General features: G+C 35.2%; 1 protein-coding gene across 2 annotated transcripts; it reads left to right on the top strand.

Annotated features, from left to right (window-relative positions):
* The first annotated feature begins 5,419 nt into the window (after positions 1 to 5,419).
* Positions 5,420 to 19,618, top strand: LOC129004233 (uncharacterized). Of its 2 annotated transcripts, none has more exons than XM_054432723.1 (3): positions 5,420 to 5,502; positions 14,044 to 15,879; positions 18,441 to 19,618. In XM_054432723.1, exons 2-3 carry the CDS (start codon positions 14,539 to 14,541, stop codon positions 18,483 to 18,485), a joined length of 1,386 nt encoding a protein of 461 aa, XP_054288698.1. In that variant the 5' UTR covers positions 5,420 to 5,502; positions 14,044 to 14,538; the 3' UTR covers positions 18,486 to 19,618. The 2 variants fall into 2 exon arrangements, with proteins under 2 accessions (XP_054288698.1, XP_054288697.1); XM_054432722.1 differs by lacking the exon at positions 5,420 to 5,502 and adding an exon at positions 6,181 to 6,273.
* The last annotated feature ends 3,198 nt before the right edge of the window (positions 19,619 to 22,816 follow it).

Below are 22,816 nucleotides of genomic sequence, written 5' to 3'. Positions count from 1 at the left end.
CTGAAAACCCGACGCATTTCGCTGATGCTCAGTTTGCTGTGCCGTCGGAATTTGATTAGAGGTTCAGATTTCCGACAGTAATTACCTCCAGTAAACACCCCTCAATCCCGAAACTATATGGCCCAGTAAAACCCGACGCATCTCGCTGATGCTCAGTTTGCTGTGCCGTCGGAATTTGATTAAAGGTTCACATTTCCGACAGTAATTACCTCCAGTAAACACCCCTCAATCCCGAAACTATATGGCCCAGTAAAACCCGACGCATCTCGCTGATGCTCAGTTTGCTGTGCCGACGGAATTTGATTAGAGATTAGAGGTTCAGATTTCCGACAGTAATTACCTACAGTAAACCCCCCTCAATCCCGACACTATATGGCTCAATGAAACCACATTTCGCTGTTCGCGAAGCCGACGGAATATGTGGTCCGCGTTTCCGACATTTATGACATTGAATGAATATTGCTGGTTTGTACAGAGCAAATCGCGACACTTTGGCTCTGTATAAAAACACGATAGAATCTTCCATTCCGAAAACCCGACACATTTCGCCGTTCTCGGAGCCGACTGATTATGTGGTCCGCATTTCTGACATTTATGACACCGAGTGAATATTGCTGGTTTGTACAGTGCAAATCGCGACACTTTGGCTCTGTGTAAAAACACGATAGAATCTTCCATTCCAAAAACCCGATACATTTGGCCGTTCTCGGAGCCGACTGATTATGTGGTCCGCATTTCCGACATTTATGACACCGAGTGAATATTGCTGATTTGTACAGTGCAAATCGCGAAACTTTGGCACTGTGTAAAAACCCGACAGAATCTTCCATTCCGAAAACCCGACACATTTCGCCGTTCTCGGAGCCGACTGATTATGTGGTCCGCATTTCTGACATTTATGACACCGAGTGAATATTGCTGGTTTGTACAGTGCAAAACGCGACACTTTGGCTCTGTGTAAAAACCCGACATAATCTTCCATTCCGAAAACCCGACACATTTCGCCGTTCGCAGAGCCGACTGATTATGTGGTCCGCATTTCCAACATTTATGACGTCGAGTGAATATTGCTGGTTTGTACAGTGCAAATCGCGACACTTTTGCTCTGTGTAAAAACCCGACAGAATCTTCCATTCCGAAAACCCGACAGATTTCGCCGTTCGCGGAGCCGACTAATTATGTGGTCCGCGTTTCCGACATTTATGACATCGAGTGAATATTGCTGATTTGTACAGTGCTAATCGCGACACTTTGGCTCTGTGTAAAAACCCGACAGAATCTTCCATTCCGAAAACCCGACACATTTCGCCGTTCGCAGAGCCGACTGATTATGTGGTCCGCATTTCCAACATTTATGACGTCGAGTGAATATTGCTGATTTGTACAGTGCAAATCGCGACACTTTGGCTCTGTGTAAAAACCCGACAGAATCTTCGATTCCGAAAACCCGACACGTTTCGCCGTTCTCGGAGCCGACTAATTATGAGGTCCGCGTTTTCGACATTTATGACATCGAGTGAATATTGCTGGTTTGTACAGTGCAAATCGCGACACTTTGGCACTTTGTAAAAACCCGACAGAATCTTCCATTCCGAAAACCCGACACGTTTCGCCGTTCTCGGAGCCGACTGAATATGTGGTCCGCATGTCCGACATTTATGACATTGAATGAATATTGCTGGTTTGTACAGTGCAAATTGCGACACTTTGGCACTTTGTAAAAACCCGACAGAATCTTCCATTCCGAAAACCCGACACGTTTCGCCGTTCTCGGAGCCGACTGAATATGTGGTCCGCATGTCCGACATTTATGACATTGAATGAATATTGCTGGTTTGTACAGTGCAAATTGCGACACTTTGGCACTTTGTAAAAACCCGACAGAATCTTCCATTCCGAAAACCCGACACGTTTCGCCGTTCTCGGAGCCGACTGAATATGTGGTCCGCATGTCCGACATTTATGACATTGAATGAATATTGCTGGTTTGTACAGTGCAAATTGCGACACTTTGGCACTTTGTAAAAATCCGACAGAATCTTCCATTCCGAAAACCCGATACATTTCGCTGTTCACTGAGCCGATATTTATGGTGAAATCGAACTATCGGAGATTTAGTATTCGAACTGACTACAAACTTCTATCTCCTACTTACATCAAAATATAAAAAAATAATGTATGATACATGAAAGTTGGGGGTTTCATGTTATTTCTATTTTATTTACTTCCTATTATGACTGTTATCCTTTCTTGTGAGGTTTACAAAATTGCCCTGACTATCAAATTAGCTCACATGAATTATACAGTATTTATGAATACAGGTGCTCTCGCATGTTGTAATATTGTGTTCTCATTTGATACCTCTTTAATTGTATCTTAGATCTGTTATTTTGGATGTATTTTTTATATCTTCTGGTACTTTTTTGCATATTAGTACTAATAATAGTACGCGCATTTTCCATTAACGTTGAATTTATTTGTGGCATATGGCTAATTTTAGCTTGTCTTTTGTTGTACCGTAAGTCTTAGGACGACTTTATAACTTTTTAACTACAAACGATATCACAACCACATTTGGTATACCGTTACTGGAAATTGTAAGCTACTTTTCTGTGTACATGGTGGTCGGATATCACCTTTGGGGGACGGCGTCCCCGACAGAAAAATAACTTCGGGCGTGTTTTCGGGCGTCCCCCAAAGGTGATATCCGACAACCATGTACACAGAAAAGTAGCTTACCATTTCCAGTAACGGTATAGCAAATGTGGTTGTGATATCGTTTGTCGTTTAAAAGTTATAAAGTCGTCTTAAGACTTAACGGTGACCCTGTATGGTTAATTTTAAAACACACTGATTTTCGTCTCAGTTAAGACTGCCAATGCCGAAACTAAGGTTAAAGTAAATATTATGATGTTCAATTTAATGAAAAATTGTTCTGCAATGAGATATAAGTGTGTCCTTTATTGGTGATTCTTAGTTCCCTTTTTTGTAAAAGAAATATTATATTTGCCTCGGCACAGTGGGACTCCAAAAACAATGACATAATTCAATACACTGTCAAAGCAACAATAGCAAATTTTTAATCATACTTCTATTTCGAGATGTTTTGTAGTAGCCTTGTAACACTTGGGGTCTTATTATTTAGATAGTCTTTCGCTAAAATTAGGGTGAATTTTGTGGTATTTTATTATAAAACAAAACTATATTGTCTTTTCTTATTTAATATACAGTAATCTGATTCGAGCTGCACCATTGAATCCATTTCACCAATCCCACCTGTTTTTTATCGCAAACTGTGGGCCCAAAATCATCCGCAAAACAGCCAGACTTCCCTTCTGTTATTGCATCTGTTAAATCGTTTACAAAAAAGAAGGTACAAAATGGGGCCCAAATTAGAACCCTGTAGCACGCCTCTATTGGTTAGGATTTACTTGACTTTTGTACTTTTTTTTATCATGTCATAAACATCTGATATCCGTGTTTTTTTAGGTTGGAAATCATCCAATCTATGGGCTTTACTTTTAATACTACGTGTAGATAATTTTAATTCCTTAGAATTCTGTGGTTAGCTTTCAAAAGCATAGTCATAAAAGCTTAATTTAATAGACACAGTATTCCTTCAGATAAGTCAGATAAATCCGATATTTTGGAATCAAAGAATTACAGATTTTCCTGTAACATACTGGCTTTTTACAGCTGAATCGGTGCATCCTATTGCTATCCAGCCAGTTGCTTGCTATGCTAATTAATTTACTATGAGTGCGACAGAGAAGGTTGATTAGTTCCTCAGGCTGCCACTGTGCGCGCAGCTAGGAGGATTAAACATTAAGGAGAGGGCACGCGAATAGGAATACACGTGTTGCGGTGAAGCCAGCTTTAGCAGAACACTAGAGGGGCACGCGGAGCCGTAGAGTGGCAAAAAGCCTCGGCTATAACATGGGAGAGATAGGGAAAAACGCGACGCGCGCTGTTTCGAATTAAAATTGCCGCTAAACTAAAACACCCGTGTTATTCACCGATGGCATTCTTAAAGTAAATTAAATTTCCTATCGAACGGTGTCAATCATTCCTATAAAAACTATTATTTATTATTTATTATTGAAGATCAAAGTTGAAAGAATTTACCTGGACTTTGAACATATGATTACTATAATTACGTTTTTGAAAAAAATATGATGTATCTACACAAATTAACAATTTATTCATGTTCCTTAAGAGTTTCTCGAAATAAAAAATATACATTTACCTATATTTAAAAGTGGTATTTATAAAAATAATTACAATAAAGTTTTTTTTTTATTTTTCCAGTTTATAAAACAATCTTACTAATAATAGGTTAAAATGAAAATTTTAATTTGGGTGGTGAAATACATTTTAAATTTGCATTTTTCATAGTTTTCTCGATTTGTTTATATCAGTTTTTACTAGTTTTAAGTCATTGATGTGCTAGACAGGTGATTTTAAATAGCCAAAGTTAAGAAAAAATGCAAAGCCGCTCTAACTTGTTTTACACCAACAGCCGTTACAATTAAATTATAATCATAAAAAGTAAAACAATTTCTTGGCAATCAAATTCTTGTTTTTTTTTTTATTTCATATTGAACTATATTTGATCTGTTTGCCCAAAGAAACTTCGAGTAAAAAGTGTAAATGTTCAACAATCATCGCGTCTTCTGACCACCTAAGTGCGTTTATCATTATTTTAAAGGATTAAAACCTATTTTATTTCTCTTTAAGAAAATGTTCAAATACACATACAGTACTACTTATGATTTGAGTTTTAATTTATGAACAGTAAAATCCATTGGTGATATGGCGGGATTTGAACCCGGGACCCCATGAACCGGAGTCCCGCGCTCTGGTTAGAGTATTATAAATAATACACAATACAAGTATGGCAAAAAATAAAAACAAGGACAAAGAATTCTAAAATACAAGTCGTCCTTGTGTAAATTACTCACCTTTGAACGTACTATTGGTTCATAGATATGACTTTCCTCTTAATAGGTTCCTAATATTACTTTTAGAATTTAACTTTTTAATTTTCGTAGCATGATGAAGTCTAATTTTTAAATAGTCAATTGATATTTCTGTTACCAAATCTTCCAGTAACGCATACAACGCAGTATGAGAGGGGGGCGGGAGAGTAGCGCTGCCTCCCCCCCTCCTCAGTACGCTGGCTTCAACGAAACTACAGCGTGTCCTCTCCTTAATGTTTAATCCTCCTAGGCGCGCAGTGGTCGGCGTAGTCGCTCGCAAGGTCGCAAAATTTTACCCAATCCAATGGCTTATTGAGCTTCTTGAGCACCCTGCAGTCCTCCCCTCCTTTCCTTTCATCAGTCCGAGTCCAGGAGGAGAGTCACAGTCGGAGAGTCTAGCCTCTAGCCTCTAGCCCCCTGACTCCTTACTGAGTCCAGTCCCAGTCTGATTCTGATAGCCGTAGAGGACACTTGGGCAGTGTTATAGTCGCAGCCATACTGTGTCATTCCAAAAGTTTGGCCGGTAAGTTGAGTCTTTATCCTTACATCACATCTTCAGCAAATCATTTTGATTTTTAAAATATATATTTTAACGTATCTCATTTGGTTATATTTACTCTTGGCCATTTCTCCCATTAAGAAGTAACAGCAAAATGTTTTGTACAAAAATTAAGGCTCCAAACATATTAAAGAAATAAAGAAGATGGTGCATTTCTTGTAGACCGTTACTAGCACTTACGGTTTTGTAAAGTTTTGAAAAGTTTTGAAAAGAGTATAAATGCGCATTATTGAGTTAAGCCTGTCATTTACTTGTTCTATTTACTATTTCTTTAAAATGCGCAATATTGAGTTATTATATTTATAGGTTAGGTACTTGCTTCATTTATTTACTATTTCTTACAACAAGCCAGTATGTAAACGCGAACGTTTGAATACCTACTTAAAGAAGATGGTTTGTAACTTTGTAAGTAGGCCCTACTTTGTATCCACAACCACAACCTAAATTATTACCTCAAAGAATGACTATAGCGCTCCAAGTGAGTGATTGAGGAAGTTTTCGCATGCGCATGTGCAAATCATTATGGCGGGGCTAACATGATAGAAAAGGCGGGAATCCATTGTCACTTTCATGGCCTCCTCCCCCTCTCTGTTCCCTTTCCCTTCCCTCGTTCCCTGTTACTTGAGTTCACTTCATCACTTCCACTCCACTCCCACTTGTGATTCCGACTTCAAGAGTTAAGGTTTCGCTGGGTCGGAGCTAAAATTCTATGTTCTTGGAACTATTAATTCAAAGGTTAGTGTTTATTCTATTTTATCATTAGTAAAGGCTGAACAAATACGAGTTTATATAATACCACAGATTTGTATAACATAATAACACAATTTAATTTGCACCATTAAGTTCACCTAAAAAAATAAATTAGCTCTAAGACGTTGCTATATTTGACAAGAGCTGTGTCTAAAATCCTGTTTCCATGTTGAGATAACGCTTGCATCAATAAAGAATTTCTTAAATAAGTATAAAAATAATTCAAAATTATTATTTATACACTTATTTAAGACTTGCAGTTATGGAGGTGTTGAAAATGGCAACAGTACGTTGTCCAATGTTAACCTTATAGGGGATAAACAGTTTTTATATTTCGCATAGAGATATTAGAGAGTTAGGCAACTAGAATTAGGCCTAAAATAAATCATATTTAATAAGTTTGTACTGCTGAATTATTTTTATTGATACAATAATTTGTTAGTTAAGAATTATAGGCTATAGCACTTTAAAATAAACTAGTGTCCCTGTTGCTCGAATTCGAGCAATTGTTAAGTATTACAGGCGTTATTTTAAAACGAACATAATTTCTGAACAGTCATAATTTCTGATGACTAAAAAAAATTAAATACTCAAGATGTATATAATAGATCGATGTAATCAACATTTCTTGTAAATATCTAATCATTTTTGAAAAGCTAATTTTGTTTTTTCTACAAATATCCTTACTCATTGCCCCATTAGGTTGTACATAATAACGATTATAAATATAAAAAAATACCCCCGCCACAGCAAACCTGCAGACTAAGCGCATTTCCATTTGCCTGATTGGATTTAATAAAAATTAAATCCAGATTATCGCCGCGCGCCAGTTGTGCCTTGATTATGAGTACAACATACTACGGGGTAGTACGTACTAAGAGGGTAGTACGCGTACTAAGAGGGTAGTACGCGTACTAAGAGGGTAGTACGCGTACTAAGAGGGTAGTACCACAGACAAGGGTCCTTAGTCAATGGTAGTACATACTACATCATTTAGAGAACCCCTAGTACTTACGGGTCGTCGGAATTTTATCCCCCTGGAATATTACCCCCTGGGCAATGCTGACGTCACTATGGCGTAGTAACCAGAGTGGCAAAAAGTTTTGGGAATTTTACCCCCGCGGATTTGGAAGTCTAATGAAAATAGTCAGAGCGTGATTAATTAGATTAGCGATAAAAACCGGAATTTTACCCCCTGCCCATATAACTAGCGTTTAGACAACTGGAGATGAACGGACCGGTTTTTTACCCCCGGAATTTTACCCCCGGAATTTTACCCCCGGATTTTTACCCCTCGGAATTTTACCCCCTGGCCGATTTTAGAAATTGAATGATTGATTTTCTTATTTCTGTTTTTAATTAATTGTAAACATGCCATTATTTAGTAGCCTATCTTTATTCATTTATTTTGAAATCTCAACTAAGTAAACAGAATTCGCAGTTTTATTTTGATCAACCAACGATATTAACCAACGATCACATAAGACCAATCTTGAGGTTGGTCTTATGTGATCGTTGATATTAACCAACAGTTGGCTTCAAAGATCGAATCCTGACACTCGAATCTCAAAATTAAAATTAAAAACCTGTTCGATTAGTTAATGTTACAAATAAATTAAGATAGGCTACTTAATAATAAAATGTTAACTATTAATTTAAAACTGAATGAAGAAAATTAATCATTCTCACTAATTTATATATCTGTCCAGGGGGTAAAATTCCGGGGGTTAAAAATCCGGGGGGTAAAAATCCGGGGGTAAAAATCCGGGCCGTACATTCTAGGATTTTATAATTTGATGTGTTCTGATTAAATTCACAACCGTGAAAATATATGTTTAATTCCGCGTTTAATCCATCGAGCTGATGTCGCGAAACTCAAAAGTTCGCGGCCGGAATTTTACCCCCTGGTTTGTGACGTCACGTTTGCCCAGGGGGTAAAATTCCAGGGGGATAAAAATCCGCTACCCCGTACTTACTACCTAGTTCTAGCCGATTCTTATTCACTTAGATTTGAGCAAGTGCTAGAACTACGTAGTATGTACTAGTTTTTATTCACTTCACCCTGTCTTATTCTGACGACGCCGACACTACTCTCCATTTTGCGATCGTTGAGAATCCCAATCATTCAAATTCAAATCTTGTAACACTGTCTTCTTTCTTGAAGTACGGAAAAGAAATGACGCAATGTCCAGAGAAATTCGCGTACAAGGCAAAAGTCACTCACTGATGTTCACTTTTTTACAGAAAATAGGCCCAATTTTTAAAGAAATAAAGATTTTTATATACGATCTCCAGCCAGAAAAACGCAATTTTCCGCACTAGTAACGAAATAAAGCATATGGTTACCACATTGTAGCTTATAAGCAATGTACTATTTAAATATTTGTTTGTATTAAAAATTAAGAATTATAAATAAGTACGGAACATATACTGTGTTAAACATATATACACGAGTAAAGAGTTGATGTTTTGTAAAACTATGCTTTTTCCGATTTGAAATTTCTTCATGATCGCCATTTTGAATTGGTTGAACGTATACATTTGGTAGTCAACAAAAAGTTTAGAATTCATTCATGGATCGATTTTAAAGTTGATTCCAATAATAGTTTAGTGGAATTAAATAAAAATAACAAACAGTCCGACATGCAGAAAAGTAGCCATTTTAGACCCATTTTTTAAAAATAGGTATGTTTTTTATTGTGTTGACAAGAGGTTGACATAAAACACAATGGACAACATTTTTCAAGGGAGTTTTTATACACAAATAACATTAAACAGTTATAAACAATCTGGAAACCCCTATCTACTGAAGTTAGCAGTTGTATCGCACGTGACTTAGATTAGATAAAAATACCCCCGCCGCAGAAAACCTGCAGACTAAGCGAATTTCAACTTGTCTGATTACATTTTTACTAAAATATTTCCATAAATAAGACATATTTTTCCCTATTTAAATAACATTATATTTAACGAGTGCTTAGGTTTGCTGCTACGGGGAAGGTCAAAAGTGTTTTTGACCATATATCAATAGTATAGGATGAAATAAATAAATTTGCTAAATTTTATCAATATATAATTTTTTTTAGGACGCTAGGCACGAGCCTGGGATTGTTTTTCACATTACTTCAAGCTAGACCTAGGGGTTGTGGCATTATCACTTACCACTTAGATAAAATACATTGGTGACTTGGCGGGGATCGAACCCATAAACAAGTAAACTACAACAATTTTCATTTTCTCCATAAGAATAACATGGAATTTTAAATTACACTATTTTTTAATTTTTTCCGTGACCGTTAGGCATACAACAGCGATTCAATATACTAAATTATTTATTTTTTAAATCTCTACAAAAGGGTTTAGAAAGAAATCGCATTTTTTTTTGTTTTTAGGGTCAAAATGGGAAAAGCCCATTTTTACCCCATAAAAACCCCCATAAACCCCCATTCCCATGGTCCGATTATGCTGGATCGCGAACTCGTTCGAATAAACGTAGGTTTACATGTTTGTACCAAATTTCATCAAAATCGGATCATTTTTGTTCGAGTTATCGTGCTAACAGACATATATATATATGAATTAAAATGGATAGTGTTTTTGACCTCTGGGGACATCAAAATGAAAAAGTAAATCGGTTCCGGGCTTAGGTCTTACCATGAGACCTATGGTAATAGCTACTTCTCTACAGGGAAATTCGCGAAACACTAATGGACAGATTTTTACAAACGATACGTCAAAATTAAGTATTTTTTGTGTAGACACCCCCTTTCACCAATTCCTGTAATAAAAGTCATCGGGCTTTGCCCCACAGGCCATCAAAATCCCAATGCATTTCTTGTGGAAAAAGATTTTGTTTACTTAAACAGACGAATAATTTGTATTAATTACAGCTGATCATAGTTAACACATGATACACACATGAATAATCATGAACTCGCTACTTCAGCCGAGTATGTTTTTGTAGTCTGACGATGGCATTGTAATGCCGAAACGGCCGTAACATAGTTACACCAGAAGAATTTGAGCTGCAGCGACGAAGGTAAAGCCTATTTTAATATCTTATTCCCTATACTGTATATGGGAAATTCGCTAAAACTTCACTAATGTAGTTTGCATTCAACTAAATGATTGTATTCTGTTACAGTTATATTTAAGCTAATACAAAATTAATTAATGTGACCACTGTTAAATGTGTATTGCAGTTTAACATATTTTACGCAATGCGGTCAAGGTCAAAATGAGCAGCTACTATGGTTGTTTAGTTTTCTAAATCTAACCATTTGAATGTATGTAAATATTAAAACAGACATTTTAAATAGGGTATCCTGGAAGATGTCATTACGGGATATGTACGTTTTAATTTTATACACTTAACAATCACACGGCCTTTCCGCAAGAAACAGTGTGTCAAGTGCGCTTCCTGGCTCAAAAATTCAATTCATTTACAGTCAGAGGTGCATAACTGCATTCCTTTAAACACAGTCAGCATCCTGCCTGGTTTGTCCACCCCTAGCGGAAGCCACCCACACGGTCACGTGTAACCTCTCCCCCTCTCGCGCCCACCCCCAACCACCCACAACCGATGGCAAAAACTCCGCAGTATGATTTATGAGGAATGCGCGAATGGGGACCCTTTCTACATGATACCCGTTGACAAAACTCCTACAATCGAGCCGCCCGACTAGGGACTTGAAAAATTTAAGGTCAGTTTGCAAATCTACACACCTAGACGAACATTTCGGTACCTATATAATACTAAAAGGCATACCCGTCCTTCGTACGGGGTTGGCATACAAGTATAACAATACCCCCGCCGCAGCAAACCTGCAGACTAAGCGAATTTCCATTTGACTGATTTGATTTACACTGAAATGTCTACTTAAAAATATAACATTTATTCCCAATTTAAATAGAATTAGTTTAACAAGTACTTAGGTTTGCTGCATCAGGGAGGGTAAAACTGTTTTTTTGTAAAATGTTAATAGTTAGTAAGAAATAAAAACGTTTTCCAAACTTGATCAAAATATGTTCATAAACAAGCAAACTACAACAGTTTACTTATTCTCCATAACATGGGAATTTTAAATTTACAATTTTTTTGAATTTTCTCCGTAACCATTAGGTGCATAATAACGCTTCAATATACTAAATTATTTGTTTTTTTAAGCTCTACAAAATGGTTTGGAAAGAAATTGCTAAATTTTATGTTTTTTTGGTCAAAAATGGGAAAAACCTATTTTTACCCCATAAAACCCCCCGTAAACCCCCGTTCCCATGGTCCGATCATGCTGGATCGCGAACTCGTTCGAATAAACGTAGGTTTACACGTTTGTACCAAATTTCATCAAAATCGGATCATTTTTGCTCGAGTTATCGTGCTAACGGACACACATATATATATATATATGAATTTGAACGGATGGTGTTTTTGGCCTCTAGGGACCTCAAAACGAAAAAACAAATCGGTCCCGCGTCCAGGTCTTACCATGAGTACTACGGTAATAGCTTATTCCCTATATGGGAAATTCGCTAAAATGATTATTCCAGTTATACTCAAGCTTTGCGTTTGCAATGGGGCGTACACAGTTTGATAAAATTTGCTTCTTTAAATTTACAGTATAGTATAGTATGGCACATCTACAATAGTCATAATGTTCTACCACTTCACCTAAAAAATAGATAAAAACAAATTATAAAAAAATTTCTAAATATCACTAATTATTCATGAAATAAAAAAATAAACATAACTGTAAACAATCCTACTTTGACAGTTCTCATCGCATATCAGAGTTTTTTGCTGCTGCTCAGTTCAAATTAGCTGTTTTCATAAATATGCAAAAAAATAATAGTGCTGCACCCTGTTGGTAAATATTATAACTTTTTAATGCTTTTGCAAATCATAGAACCAACTTTTTCCGTTGAAACAGATGCACAACTCCAAAAGAGATTCCCCATAGTTACTCAGAATATTAAACACTTTTTTACTTATTAGTTTATAAATAAGAGTAGATGTCAGCTTAATTTGAAAATAAGCCTTTAAGTCGACAGTTTCAAACTTCCTCTAATCCCAACTCCTTCAAATACCCAAAATAGCATTCCCCTTAATAATGGAAAAATGTATATGCTCAACCAGCTCAAGCTGCTGCGGAGAGTGCTATGACGTCATCAGACTATCAGCTGGTGTAGGCGAGTAGGCCAAGGTGTAAGACACTTTTTCAGTCAATTGTGTTAGCTAGAATCAAAGGAGAAAGGATAAAATACTCCCCTCTCAGCAAACTTGCAGACTAAGCGAATTTACCACTTGCCACTATGCCTGATATTTGATGTTTACTCAAATATTTTCTCAAATGTCAGATTTAGCCCATTTCTCATTTAAAATACAAGGATTGATGCAAAACTGTAAGCGTACACCCATCAACTGCATACTTGAATGAAAGGTCTTAATGTGAAACTTCCTGAAAAAATATTAGTTTTTCGATAAGCCCTCTCCTAAAGGCACTTGTTAATTAAAGGGTTGTTTTGATTTGAATTAGGGTGCTGTTACATTTGTTTTTATTAATATTTGTTTGTTTACTTTTCCCCTTAGTTAACCTTATGATTCTTATAGATTGTCCATAATATGTTGACATATTTGTATTAGAAACAAATTACAGTATTTGGTTGATTCTGCTACCGGTACACATCTTATTGATACTACTAATAATAAGATCCGTCATTTTCTATGATCTCTTTTTATTATGTGTATTGTAACAGATGTTTCTTTAATAGTAGATTTTTAAACACCATGCTATTCTCTTGGGTCTGACCCCGTAACAAGCACAGGCAAAGCAACTAGTTAAAAAAAAATTTATTTAAGTTAATATCTTAGCATGACATTTGATAAAAATATATCCCAAAACAAGCTAAGTACAACAACAGTTTGCTAGTTTGTTTTATTCTTTACAAGATTAACAGGAATAAAAGTTTAGAATATTGGATACAATTTTGTTGGGGATTTTCTACTATTAAGTGTACAACAAGGCTTATTTTCTAATTACAACAGTATATGATTTTTTTATATTTTACAATATGCTTTTAACAGAAATAGCAACATTTAATGTGGGTCAAATTTAATGTGCAAAATTTTGTTATTACTATAAAATGTTGTTATGTTTTGGTACTACTACAATAATAGTTGATGAAGTAAGGAACACAATACTTTAATACTTTAATACTTTTTAATACTTTTCAATGAAATGGCGACCATACAAAGTAGGTATTTTAAGCCAAGTATGAATGGAGATGAGTGTAGGATGAGTGGCGCGATCTTGTAATCCTGTTAGTGACTAAGGCCGACATATTCCTTAGACACAGCTGTTGATTAATAGCCCATACAGCTAATGGCGACTAAGGGACCTACAGTTTATAGTGGAATTCAAACCACATTTTTACCTTTGGTATATACTAATTGGTCTAATTATCAGGATAGTACTGCGAATAGTCATAGTACCGGTACTCACTCGTGTGGACGTTAATCCACACCAGGGAGTATCGCACCCACAGTGCAGTATGCATCCAATGATGGTCGTAGATTTGTACTCTTGCTTGACTGCAATGGGAGATTGATGAAGACCTCAATTTATAACCGGATTTAACCTGTGTATTTGCATGATGGATTGTACTCTTTAGTTAAATGATAGTTTAAATATATTTTCTGACACATCTAAGTTAAAAGATGGAACTGTAATGATTTCACAGACCTTTCATTTGTTTCAGGTTGCTGCTTTGGGAGCCAATCTGTCATCCGTCGATAGACTGATCCTACAGCGAAGTTTACAAACCAACTACGTCTTGAACATCCGACATCAAGCCCAAGGTACACATCAAGGTCATCAAGGACATCAAGAACATCAAGGACATCAATGTTTGAAGTATCAAGCCCTTTCTTTAAGAAGTTGTGAACTACCAAAAGTTACAGTGCCTAACTAGTTGTGACATTTATAAGCCAACTACTCTATTCACAGTGACACATCATTAGTTGTGAACTACGAACAGTTACAATGCTTAACTAGTTGTGGCATTTACCAACTACTCTGACTATAGTGAAAATAGATAGATAGTTACACACAAGGTTTGAAGTAGCAAGTCTTTTTTTCTTCAAGAAGTTGTGAACTACCAACAGTTACAGTGCTAAACTAGTTGTGGACTTTATAAGCCAACTACCCTGTTGATAGTGCATTAGGTTTGTAGTGACAAGTTTTTTCTTCAAATATGAGAATGAGGCAGCGTGACCTCGAACGACGCAGGAGAAGACAATCTGTTGATCCGTGGCGTCATCGTACTAGAAATGTGATATTTGGGTCCCCTCGTCGAATCTCTGTGTGTGATATTGTGTTTCCATTGGGGTTTTATAACTTTATGCTGGCATTTATGAATCCAACTGTACAGACAAATTCCCCGGCATCTATTGTGGATTCTCATTCACCAATGTGGAATAGTCCCTGTCCTGAAGAAAATATGGAAATCCATCCTTCTAGCCCATCCATCCCGGAAGGTCGGAAGCAGAAAAAGAGACAACATGACCTCGAACAACAAGGGAGAAGACAATCTGTTGATTCATCCCCACGGCATAGTGGTAGAAATGTGCCATTCGGGCCACCAAGTCAAATCTCCACTAGTGATTTGTTTCCCGAAGACGTTCATAACTCTACGCTACCATCTTTGAATCCAACTGTACAGACAAATTCCCCGGCATCTATTGTGGATTCCCATTCTCAAATTTTGAATAGTCCATGTGCAGATGATAATATTGAAATATCAACAACACCATCTGACCCGCAAGTTTGGGAGCAGAGAAAGATACAGCGTAACCTCGAACAGCTCAAGAGAAGACAATCTGTTGATGCGTGCGGGCATGGTGCTAGAAATATGTCATTCGAGCCACCAAGTCAAATCTCCACTGGTACCGGTAATGTTGTGTTTCCTGAAGATAACTCTAAACTACTACCATCTATAAATCCAACTATACAGGCGAATTCCCTATCTATTGTGGATTCCCATTCTCAAATTTTGAATAGTCCATGTGCAGAAGATAATATTGAAATATCATCAGTCCCTTCCGACCTGGAGGTTTGGGAGCAGAGAAAGATTCAGCGTAACTTTGAAGAACGCAGGAGAAGTCAATTGGTTAATCCTTGGGGTCATCGCACTATAAATGTGTCTTTCGAGCCTCCACGTGCAATCTCCCGTGGTTATGGTGGGTCTCCTGTAGATTATGGAGATCCCCATTCACCAATCAGGAATAGTCCTAACCCATCATCAATCCCCAGATCGCACAGTAACATAGACTTCATTGGTGGCTTACCTCCTGTTCCTTCGCCCACTCATAGCGAGATTTTGTCCATGGCAACAGAATTTTCAAAAGAATGGCTCATGATATCACCAATACATTCCCCTGCTGACCATCAAGAGGAGCCTGAAGATATTGATTTACCTCCTCACAACCAAGTTGCTGCTTCACCTCCACACATTGAGCTAAACATAAACATAATTGTTGGTGTTCAAGAAGATAATCATGTCCAGGATGAAAATCCCATACGCCTCAGAATTCGAGTAAGTTCAACAATTTTCTTTATATATTTGCTTGTGATGACAGATTATACCATGCATGTGATTAAACACTAAACAGTATACTTCAAGATTGGTTATTGGTTTTTAAGAGGATGTGCTCTTGTTTTTCTCCACCTTAAAGTTGGTAACATATACTTCAAAACGTTTAATAAGATTTGGGCCTACAAAACAATTTTTAGAAAAAATCAACCTTAACTAACTTTTATCCCTTTAACTACTGGGTGGTAATACAACACATCATGATTGTGATAACTTGGGAGAAAACTTGTTAGCTGTTTTTCATGATTAACAACGTGTACTAATAGCATGCTTTAGTTTTACACTTTGGTTTCAAGGTAAATTTAATGCTGCCTCAGTATTACAAGGGAAACGCTAAATTCACTCCATTATTCTGTATTATGATTTAGTAGCCATCCCTAGCCAAGCTTTGCCATAGTTATCAATTGAATTGAACTAGAAAATAATAATAAAGGTTTGTTATTATGTAGCCTATATATTAGAGTTACCGGTTACCGATATAGTAGTAATAGTCATTACCTATGTCTATGTAGTTTTTTAAAGACAATTTATAAACAATGCATTTCAATTTGACGACTTAACTATGAAGATGGTTTTATTATTTTCAATGATTAGGTACCTTATAAACTGAACGCATTCCAATTTAATTCATACAATTAAATATTCAGATTTAATTTTTGTGCTAAATCACTGCCCTTGATAATTGACTCAAAAATGCAACAAATTAAATTTGATATTTTTAAAAGTGATATTTTTGTTAATTTTATAACATTTCCCATGATTAAAGACAATATTTACAATTCACTATTGATTGTGTACTGGTAATGTTTTAGTAGCAGCTTTAAAGAATTAGTTTTTATAATATTCATATTCTTTGCTACTAAAATATTACACTTTATTAAGCTCAATATATTACAGTTATAATCGCTGGTTGATTGCTTTGGGGAAGGGGAATTAAGTTATTGTTAAATAATCTAATTTTACAGGTTGTTTTTTTAAATGCAGGCCAAATTACAAGTACAATAGGACCCTGTTTAATTACAAAATGAGCTGACAATCTTTTATCCCTGTTTTCTTTTTTCATTGCCAATCAGCTGATATGCATTGTTGTGAGTTATTGGAAATTTATTGTGAATCAATCCCAACTTTTGAAGTTTTTTTACTTAAGCTCTATTTGAGCATGCAAAAAAACTGTATTACATCTTATAACAGAGAATAGACCATGGTGGTATATTTTCTGTGATCTTATTTACAATAAATTATCAATAACGCTAAGCCTTAACCTGATAACTGGAACTATCCATATACTTGATTGGCAATGAAGTAAAGAAAACAGGGTTAACATCATATGAGATGGTTTTGTTGTTAGAAAGTGTCTCACACTCACATTATAGTTGTACCGTTGTACCTAATTATTTGAGCTGTGTAAAAAACACATTTAGTGTAATTATGTTATCCTTGCAAAGCAGTTTATAGGCTAGCTCATTAGTGTAGCTTTTTTACTGATAAGCCAGGCATGGCTGGTTTGAGTAGAACTATGTATTATCTTATCAGAGAGGTCACCAATGGGCTAGCTTGGTCATGTAACTTGTACTACAACAATACTTCATCACCATCTTTAGTTCAGCACACAGATCATGCTATAAGTGTTTGAAAAAATAATATGATAACCTCTACTATCCATCCGTCAACGGTTGGACCAAAAATGACAGACTAGAAATAACACAATGCAATCTTACACTATTATTCCATTTACTGTACAAACATGTCAATTTATCTACAGTATATTATTCATTTAATAAGCTAGAACTGGGCAATCCCACTGAGCTAGAGATACAAGAGGAGGTAGCATTGAATGAGAGAATTGCGAGACGATGGCCACGTATGTACTAGGGGCATAGTACATTGTAGACGTTCTTACTTTGAAACTATAGGGACTGACTTGAGGATTATGGGATTGTAATGAAGCCTTGAGCTGGTTAATTTTTCTATTTGGTTCCAGCATATCAAAAATTATACAGTCTGTCGAATTTCTAAAAGAGTTGCCCTGCCATTGCTACCTCCAGTTTTATTTCTAGCTCAGTGGGCCATCCCCAGTAAAAGTTATGAAATACACATTTTTAAGGTGACAGAAAACGGATTGACAGTAGAAAGAGTGATTTAGTAGAGACCCCACTGTCTTTACAGTACAGAGTATTTTAAAATTATTCATATTGCTGTCTCCACTTTTTACGTAAATGTTTTGTTGGGAAAGAAATCTGTTCACAGTTGAACATATTTACTAGCTTTAAATAGAAAATGTCCAATCACAATCATCAATATACTTTTGATATAAAGCATTATATAATACTATTTTACGAGTTTATTTGATTTTTTTTGTTTGTTTTCCAGCGGTGAGAACTTTTAAAACTTGTTTGTAGTTCTGTTTTGTACGTCATCTGCCTGCAAGAACATGGCTTCTACAAAAAAGTTAATTTATGTATGTTGTGATCACAATTACTATAACCTATGTGTGTCTGTTGCAGAGTGTGCCAGAAATAAATCGTCTCTCAGAAGATGAGCTTCGCTAGACTTAACTGAAGAGCAGACTTCACTAGAGATGACAAATGATCGAAATATCGTAGTTGAGATTGACTACCACTCACTGTGCTGACATGCAATGCCGAAATAAGAAACGTGGTTTAAGTGAGCATTGTATTTTATGAGAAGAAAGCTTTCTTCCTACAACATTCGCTACCACTCACTAGTGCTGACATGCAATGCCGAAATAAGAAACGTGGTTTAAGTGAGCATTGTATTTTATGAGAAGAAAGCTTTCTTCCTACAACATTCGCTTACCACTCACTAGTGCTGACATGCAATGCCGAAATAACAAATGTGGTTTAAGTGAGCATTGTATTTTATGAGAAGAAAGCTTTCTTCCTACAACATTCGCTTACCACTCACTAGTGCTGACATGCAATGCCGAAATAAGAAACGTGGTTTAAGTGAGCATTGTATTTTATAAGAAGAAAGCTTTCTTCCTACAACATTCGCTACCACTCACTAGTGCTGACATGCAATGCCGAAATAAGAAACGTGGTTTAAGTGAGCATTGTATTTTATAAGAAGAAAGCTTTCTTCCTACAACATTCGCTACCACTCACTAGTGCTGACATGCAATGCCGAAATAACAAAATGTGGTTTTAGTGAGCATTGTATTTTCTTCAAAGTCTAGTTATCAGAGGTGTTCATCCCCCTAAGGTCAGGTTCGCAAATTTTAATTGTGTGGGTCCAAGGGTAAATAAGATGTATGCATTAAAAAAAAAAAAAAATACAATCAAGGCGTACTCATAAAACAATTAATATATTTAAACAAAAATAAAATCCCCCCTCCTCCTCTGAGCACCTCTGCTAGTTTGTATATAGTCATTTATGATTGTAGTAATTAATTATTTACTATTACTATTATTATTGTTGTTATATTATTATTATTTTTTACTACCTATATTATTATATTTTCTTCAAACTTCCATATACACTTGTGGTTGTAGCGTTGGGTTGTAGTGGTTGTAGTAAGCCATGTCATAACATAAAAATCAATACATTTCATGTGTGCACTTTAAAGGACCAAACTGTGTATACAAATTTGCATTTAATATTTGTTTTCAATTACCTGTAATTTGTATTTTTAATTTAATAAAAACCTTTTTTTACTTTTGAATGTTGTTATTGGATATCCATATTACCTTTAGTGTTAGAATTTATATGTTAAAGGTTAAGCATACCTATCTATCTATGAGACTGATACATAAAAAGCAATCATGAAGTTAAGTGCTCAAAATCTCTTTATAAATCTTTGAGTTTGTCATTTGAATTCTATTTTAAGGTAAATTTCAATCGTTCAAAAAGAATGACGATTTACTCTAAGTTAATATGTGTAAAGTATTTTTATTAATAATTGTTGTTAAAACATTAAATTTTTACAACCATTTGAATTCAGTCTAAAACAAAAATTGTTTAAGTTGTATCAAATATAAAATTAAAATGAGTTTATATACACATTACATTTTAGAAGAATTATTATTAAATGCTGTATTTAAATAATAAAAAATTGGTTTAGTGGGAAAAAAAGAAAGAGCTAAAAAATGCATCAACTATCCGAATAAAGGTGGATAAAGGGGGTACAGTGAATTGATTAAAGTATTAAATCCATGTTTTGCTCTATTATCAACAAGGTCAGAAGGTCGAGGTAACCTTGAAATGATATCAGTAATTATTGGTTAAAGGTACAATTGAGGAAGGAACTTGCTTCACATTTTAACTTGAATATGTACTTCGGTGAGTGTAGAATAAAGTAAGATGACCTTGAGCATTGTTGGACCAAGGACCAGCTGTTTCTTTAACAAGTGAATTGATTTTGCTTATTGTTCAAGACATCTGGATCTAGTGTTGAATTGAAAAGCAACTGCCTTTTCTGATCTGTTGTTTCTATACTTTTCTTCTCGATTCAGGAAAACATTAGTGAAATTATGTGAAATGAATCTATATAAAATACAAAATATGTAAGTCATAATTTGAACACAAAAATAATTAATCTGCATAGCTAAAAGTTAGTTTTTTTAGTTTCTTCTTTTAGTTAGTTCTTTGAAAGAAAATTTGACGATTGACATATTGAAACAATGTGTTTCCAAAGCTGAAGGAAAGATACACTGCAAGTTAAAATTGCATTTAAAAGCAACGATACAATATAATAACCAGACATTTCGTTGTCTGTGGTGGTAAAAGTTTCCTTGTTAACACAATCTCAAAATAATGCAGACAGATAAACTTAAATTTAGAAAAAAATATAATAAATATAAATTCAGACAAAACCCAATGAAAATTTAGATTTATTTATTTATTCTATACGGAATAACCATTTACAATAAAATAACAAAAATCTATTATTACGAATGCATATGGTTAAAAATGTAAAACATGGCCTTGGGGTTCGTCCGATAGGTGGCGACATATAATTGCTGCACAGTGCTGCTGATATCGGCACATCCCCCCAAAGTTCATTGCCTTCCAGCTCAGTGACATCGGGGTTTTGAGAGTCTTTATATAGTTTAAGGTAACTAACATTTATTGTGTGTTATTTATACAAATAACAATCTTTTATAACTTAAAAAAAGTTATTTTAAATATTATTTAACGTGGGTTCAAGGTTCACATTGTTTGTGCACAAATATTTCAATGTTTTTAAATAATGTTTACTTGTATAATGTATTTCATTATACACTTGCTATATAAATAAAATAATAATAAATAAATAATTAAACAAATACCTAAGATAATAATTTAATATGAAATATAGATCGTAGTTTATTTCAATTTTAAATAGAAACACTATGCACTTTAAATTTCTTATGCTATGTTATGTTTCTTTATTATATATACCTAGCTATATTTAATAAGAACTTGTTACATACTCATATCAAAATAACATTATAATTTAAAATTGCATTTGTAGTGGTAGTCTGTATTCTTCATTTGATTACCTCTAATAAGTTTCTGCAACCAGCGGATCTCTCAAAATAGTGAAGACAAAGTATCTTATTAAATAAATATTCCTCCATGTTAATCTTACACAGAAAACCCGAATCTTGTAAAAGTAAGTAGACATCTTAAACACTATTTTTGTAGTATATCTAGGTAAAGATTTTTCTCTGCAGAGTCCATTTTCAACCAGACATACTGTAATTAACAGTCTCTGTAGCATTACAGCGGAGTCACAGCGATAAATGCAAGTGAAAGTTACAACTGACGATGATTATGTAATGATTATGATTATGCAACAGTGCAACGGTCCGAGGCGACACATATTACATGACTACACTATCTTACACATATAATCCATCTACAAAGAGTTATTTTTGAGACATTGTCTACTTTTAAATTATATTTATTTGTAAACATTGTAGTTCTAAAGGTCTGACATTGGCCCACTTAAAACCCTCTGGGGGAAAGCCCTTTTGACGAATCTGCTCCAAACTTCACTCAAACGATCCTTGAATAATGCTTAATAAAGTCTGAAAGTTTCATTACAATCTGTCAAGTGGTTTCAGAGTCCATACACACATATATATATATACATAGTTCCTCTTTTATAAATATATCTATCTATCTATATATTAATAGGCAAGCATGTTTCTTTAAAACCTTTTTTCTCAGCTCGTGTGTATCGTAGGGAAAATCTACGCATACCGTTAGAAAGCTATTTTCCTGTAGGTGTGCAGAATCCCTTTATAAATTAAAATAGGCTCAAAAATAAGCACAAAAAATGAATTTGAAATTTAAAAAAATTAACATGGGTCTCATGAGTTGCTATGGTGATGACGAAATAACAACAAAATATAAACAGAAAATCAAAACAAATGGAAGACATTCCAATCACATGTTTTATTTACAGTGTGGGGTGAAAATAGAGAAGTTTGCACAAAACATACTTTTGGTCGATTTTTCGACCACGGGGCGTGCTCTCGTACTTATTTAATACGCAAGCAGGTTTTTTGTGACAATTACTCCTCCGAAACTACTGAACCGATTGACATGTTTTTGGTGTCATTGGAAAGAGCGTAACGTGAAGTTGTGCAGGAAACTTTTTTTTAGGGAAATAATTAGAGAGTGAGGCCCTGGGGCCCTTTAAAGTTTCATATTTATCCATAAGATTAACATGGGAAACAAAATTTGTTATGGAACTCCAGCTGTTGTCAGAAATTAAAAGTGAGACATTTATTGATGGTACCCATGGTAACAAAGAACAAACCCACAAAATTTAAAAATGTAAACAAGCAGAACTAACTGTCAAATTAATTTTGATTTCATAATTCCACACAGCTGGTACAAATATATTAAATACTGCATGATTATTAGAACA

The sequence above is a fragment of the Macrosteles quadrilineatus genome, unplaced genomic scaffold (assembly GCF_028750875.1).
Source record: "Macrosteles quadrilineatus isolate MER2022 unplaced genomic scaffold, UCM_ALF_1.0 Scaffold_9__3_contigs__length_116548681, whole genome shotgun sequence".
Taxonomy (NCBI): Eukaryota; Metazoa; Arthropoda; class Insecta; order Hemiptera; family Cicadellidae; genus Macrosteles; species Macrosteles quadrilineatus.
The sequence above is the reverse complement of the archived record's forward strand: the minus strand, read 5'-3'. Positions and strand labels throughout refer to the sequence as shown.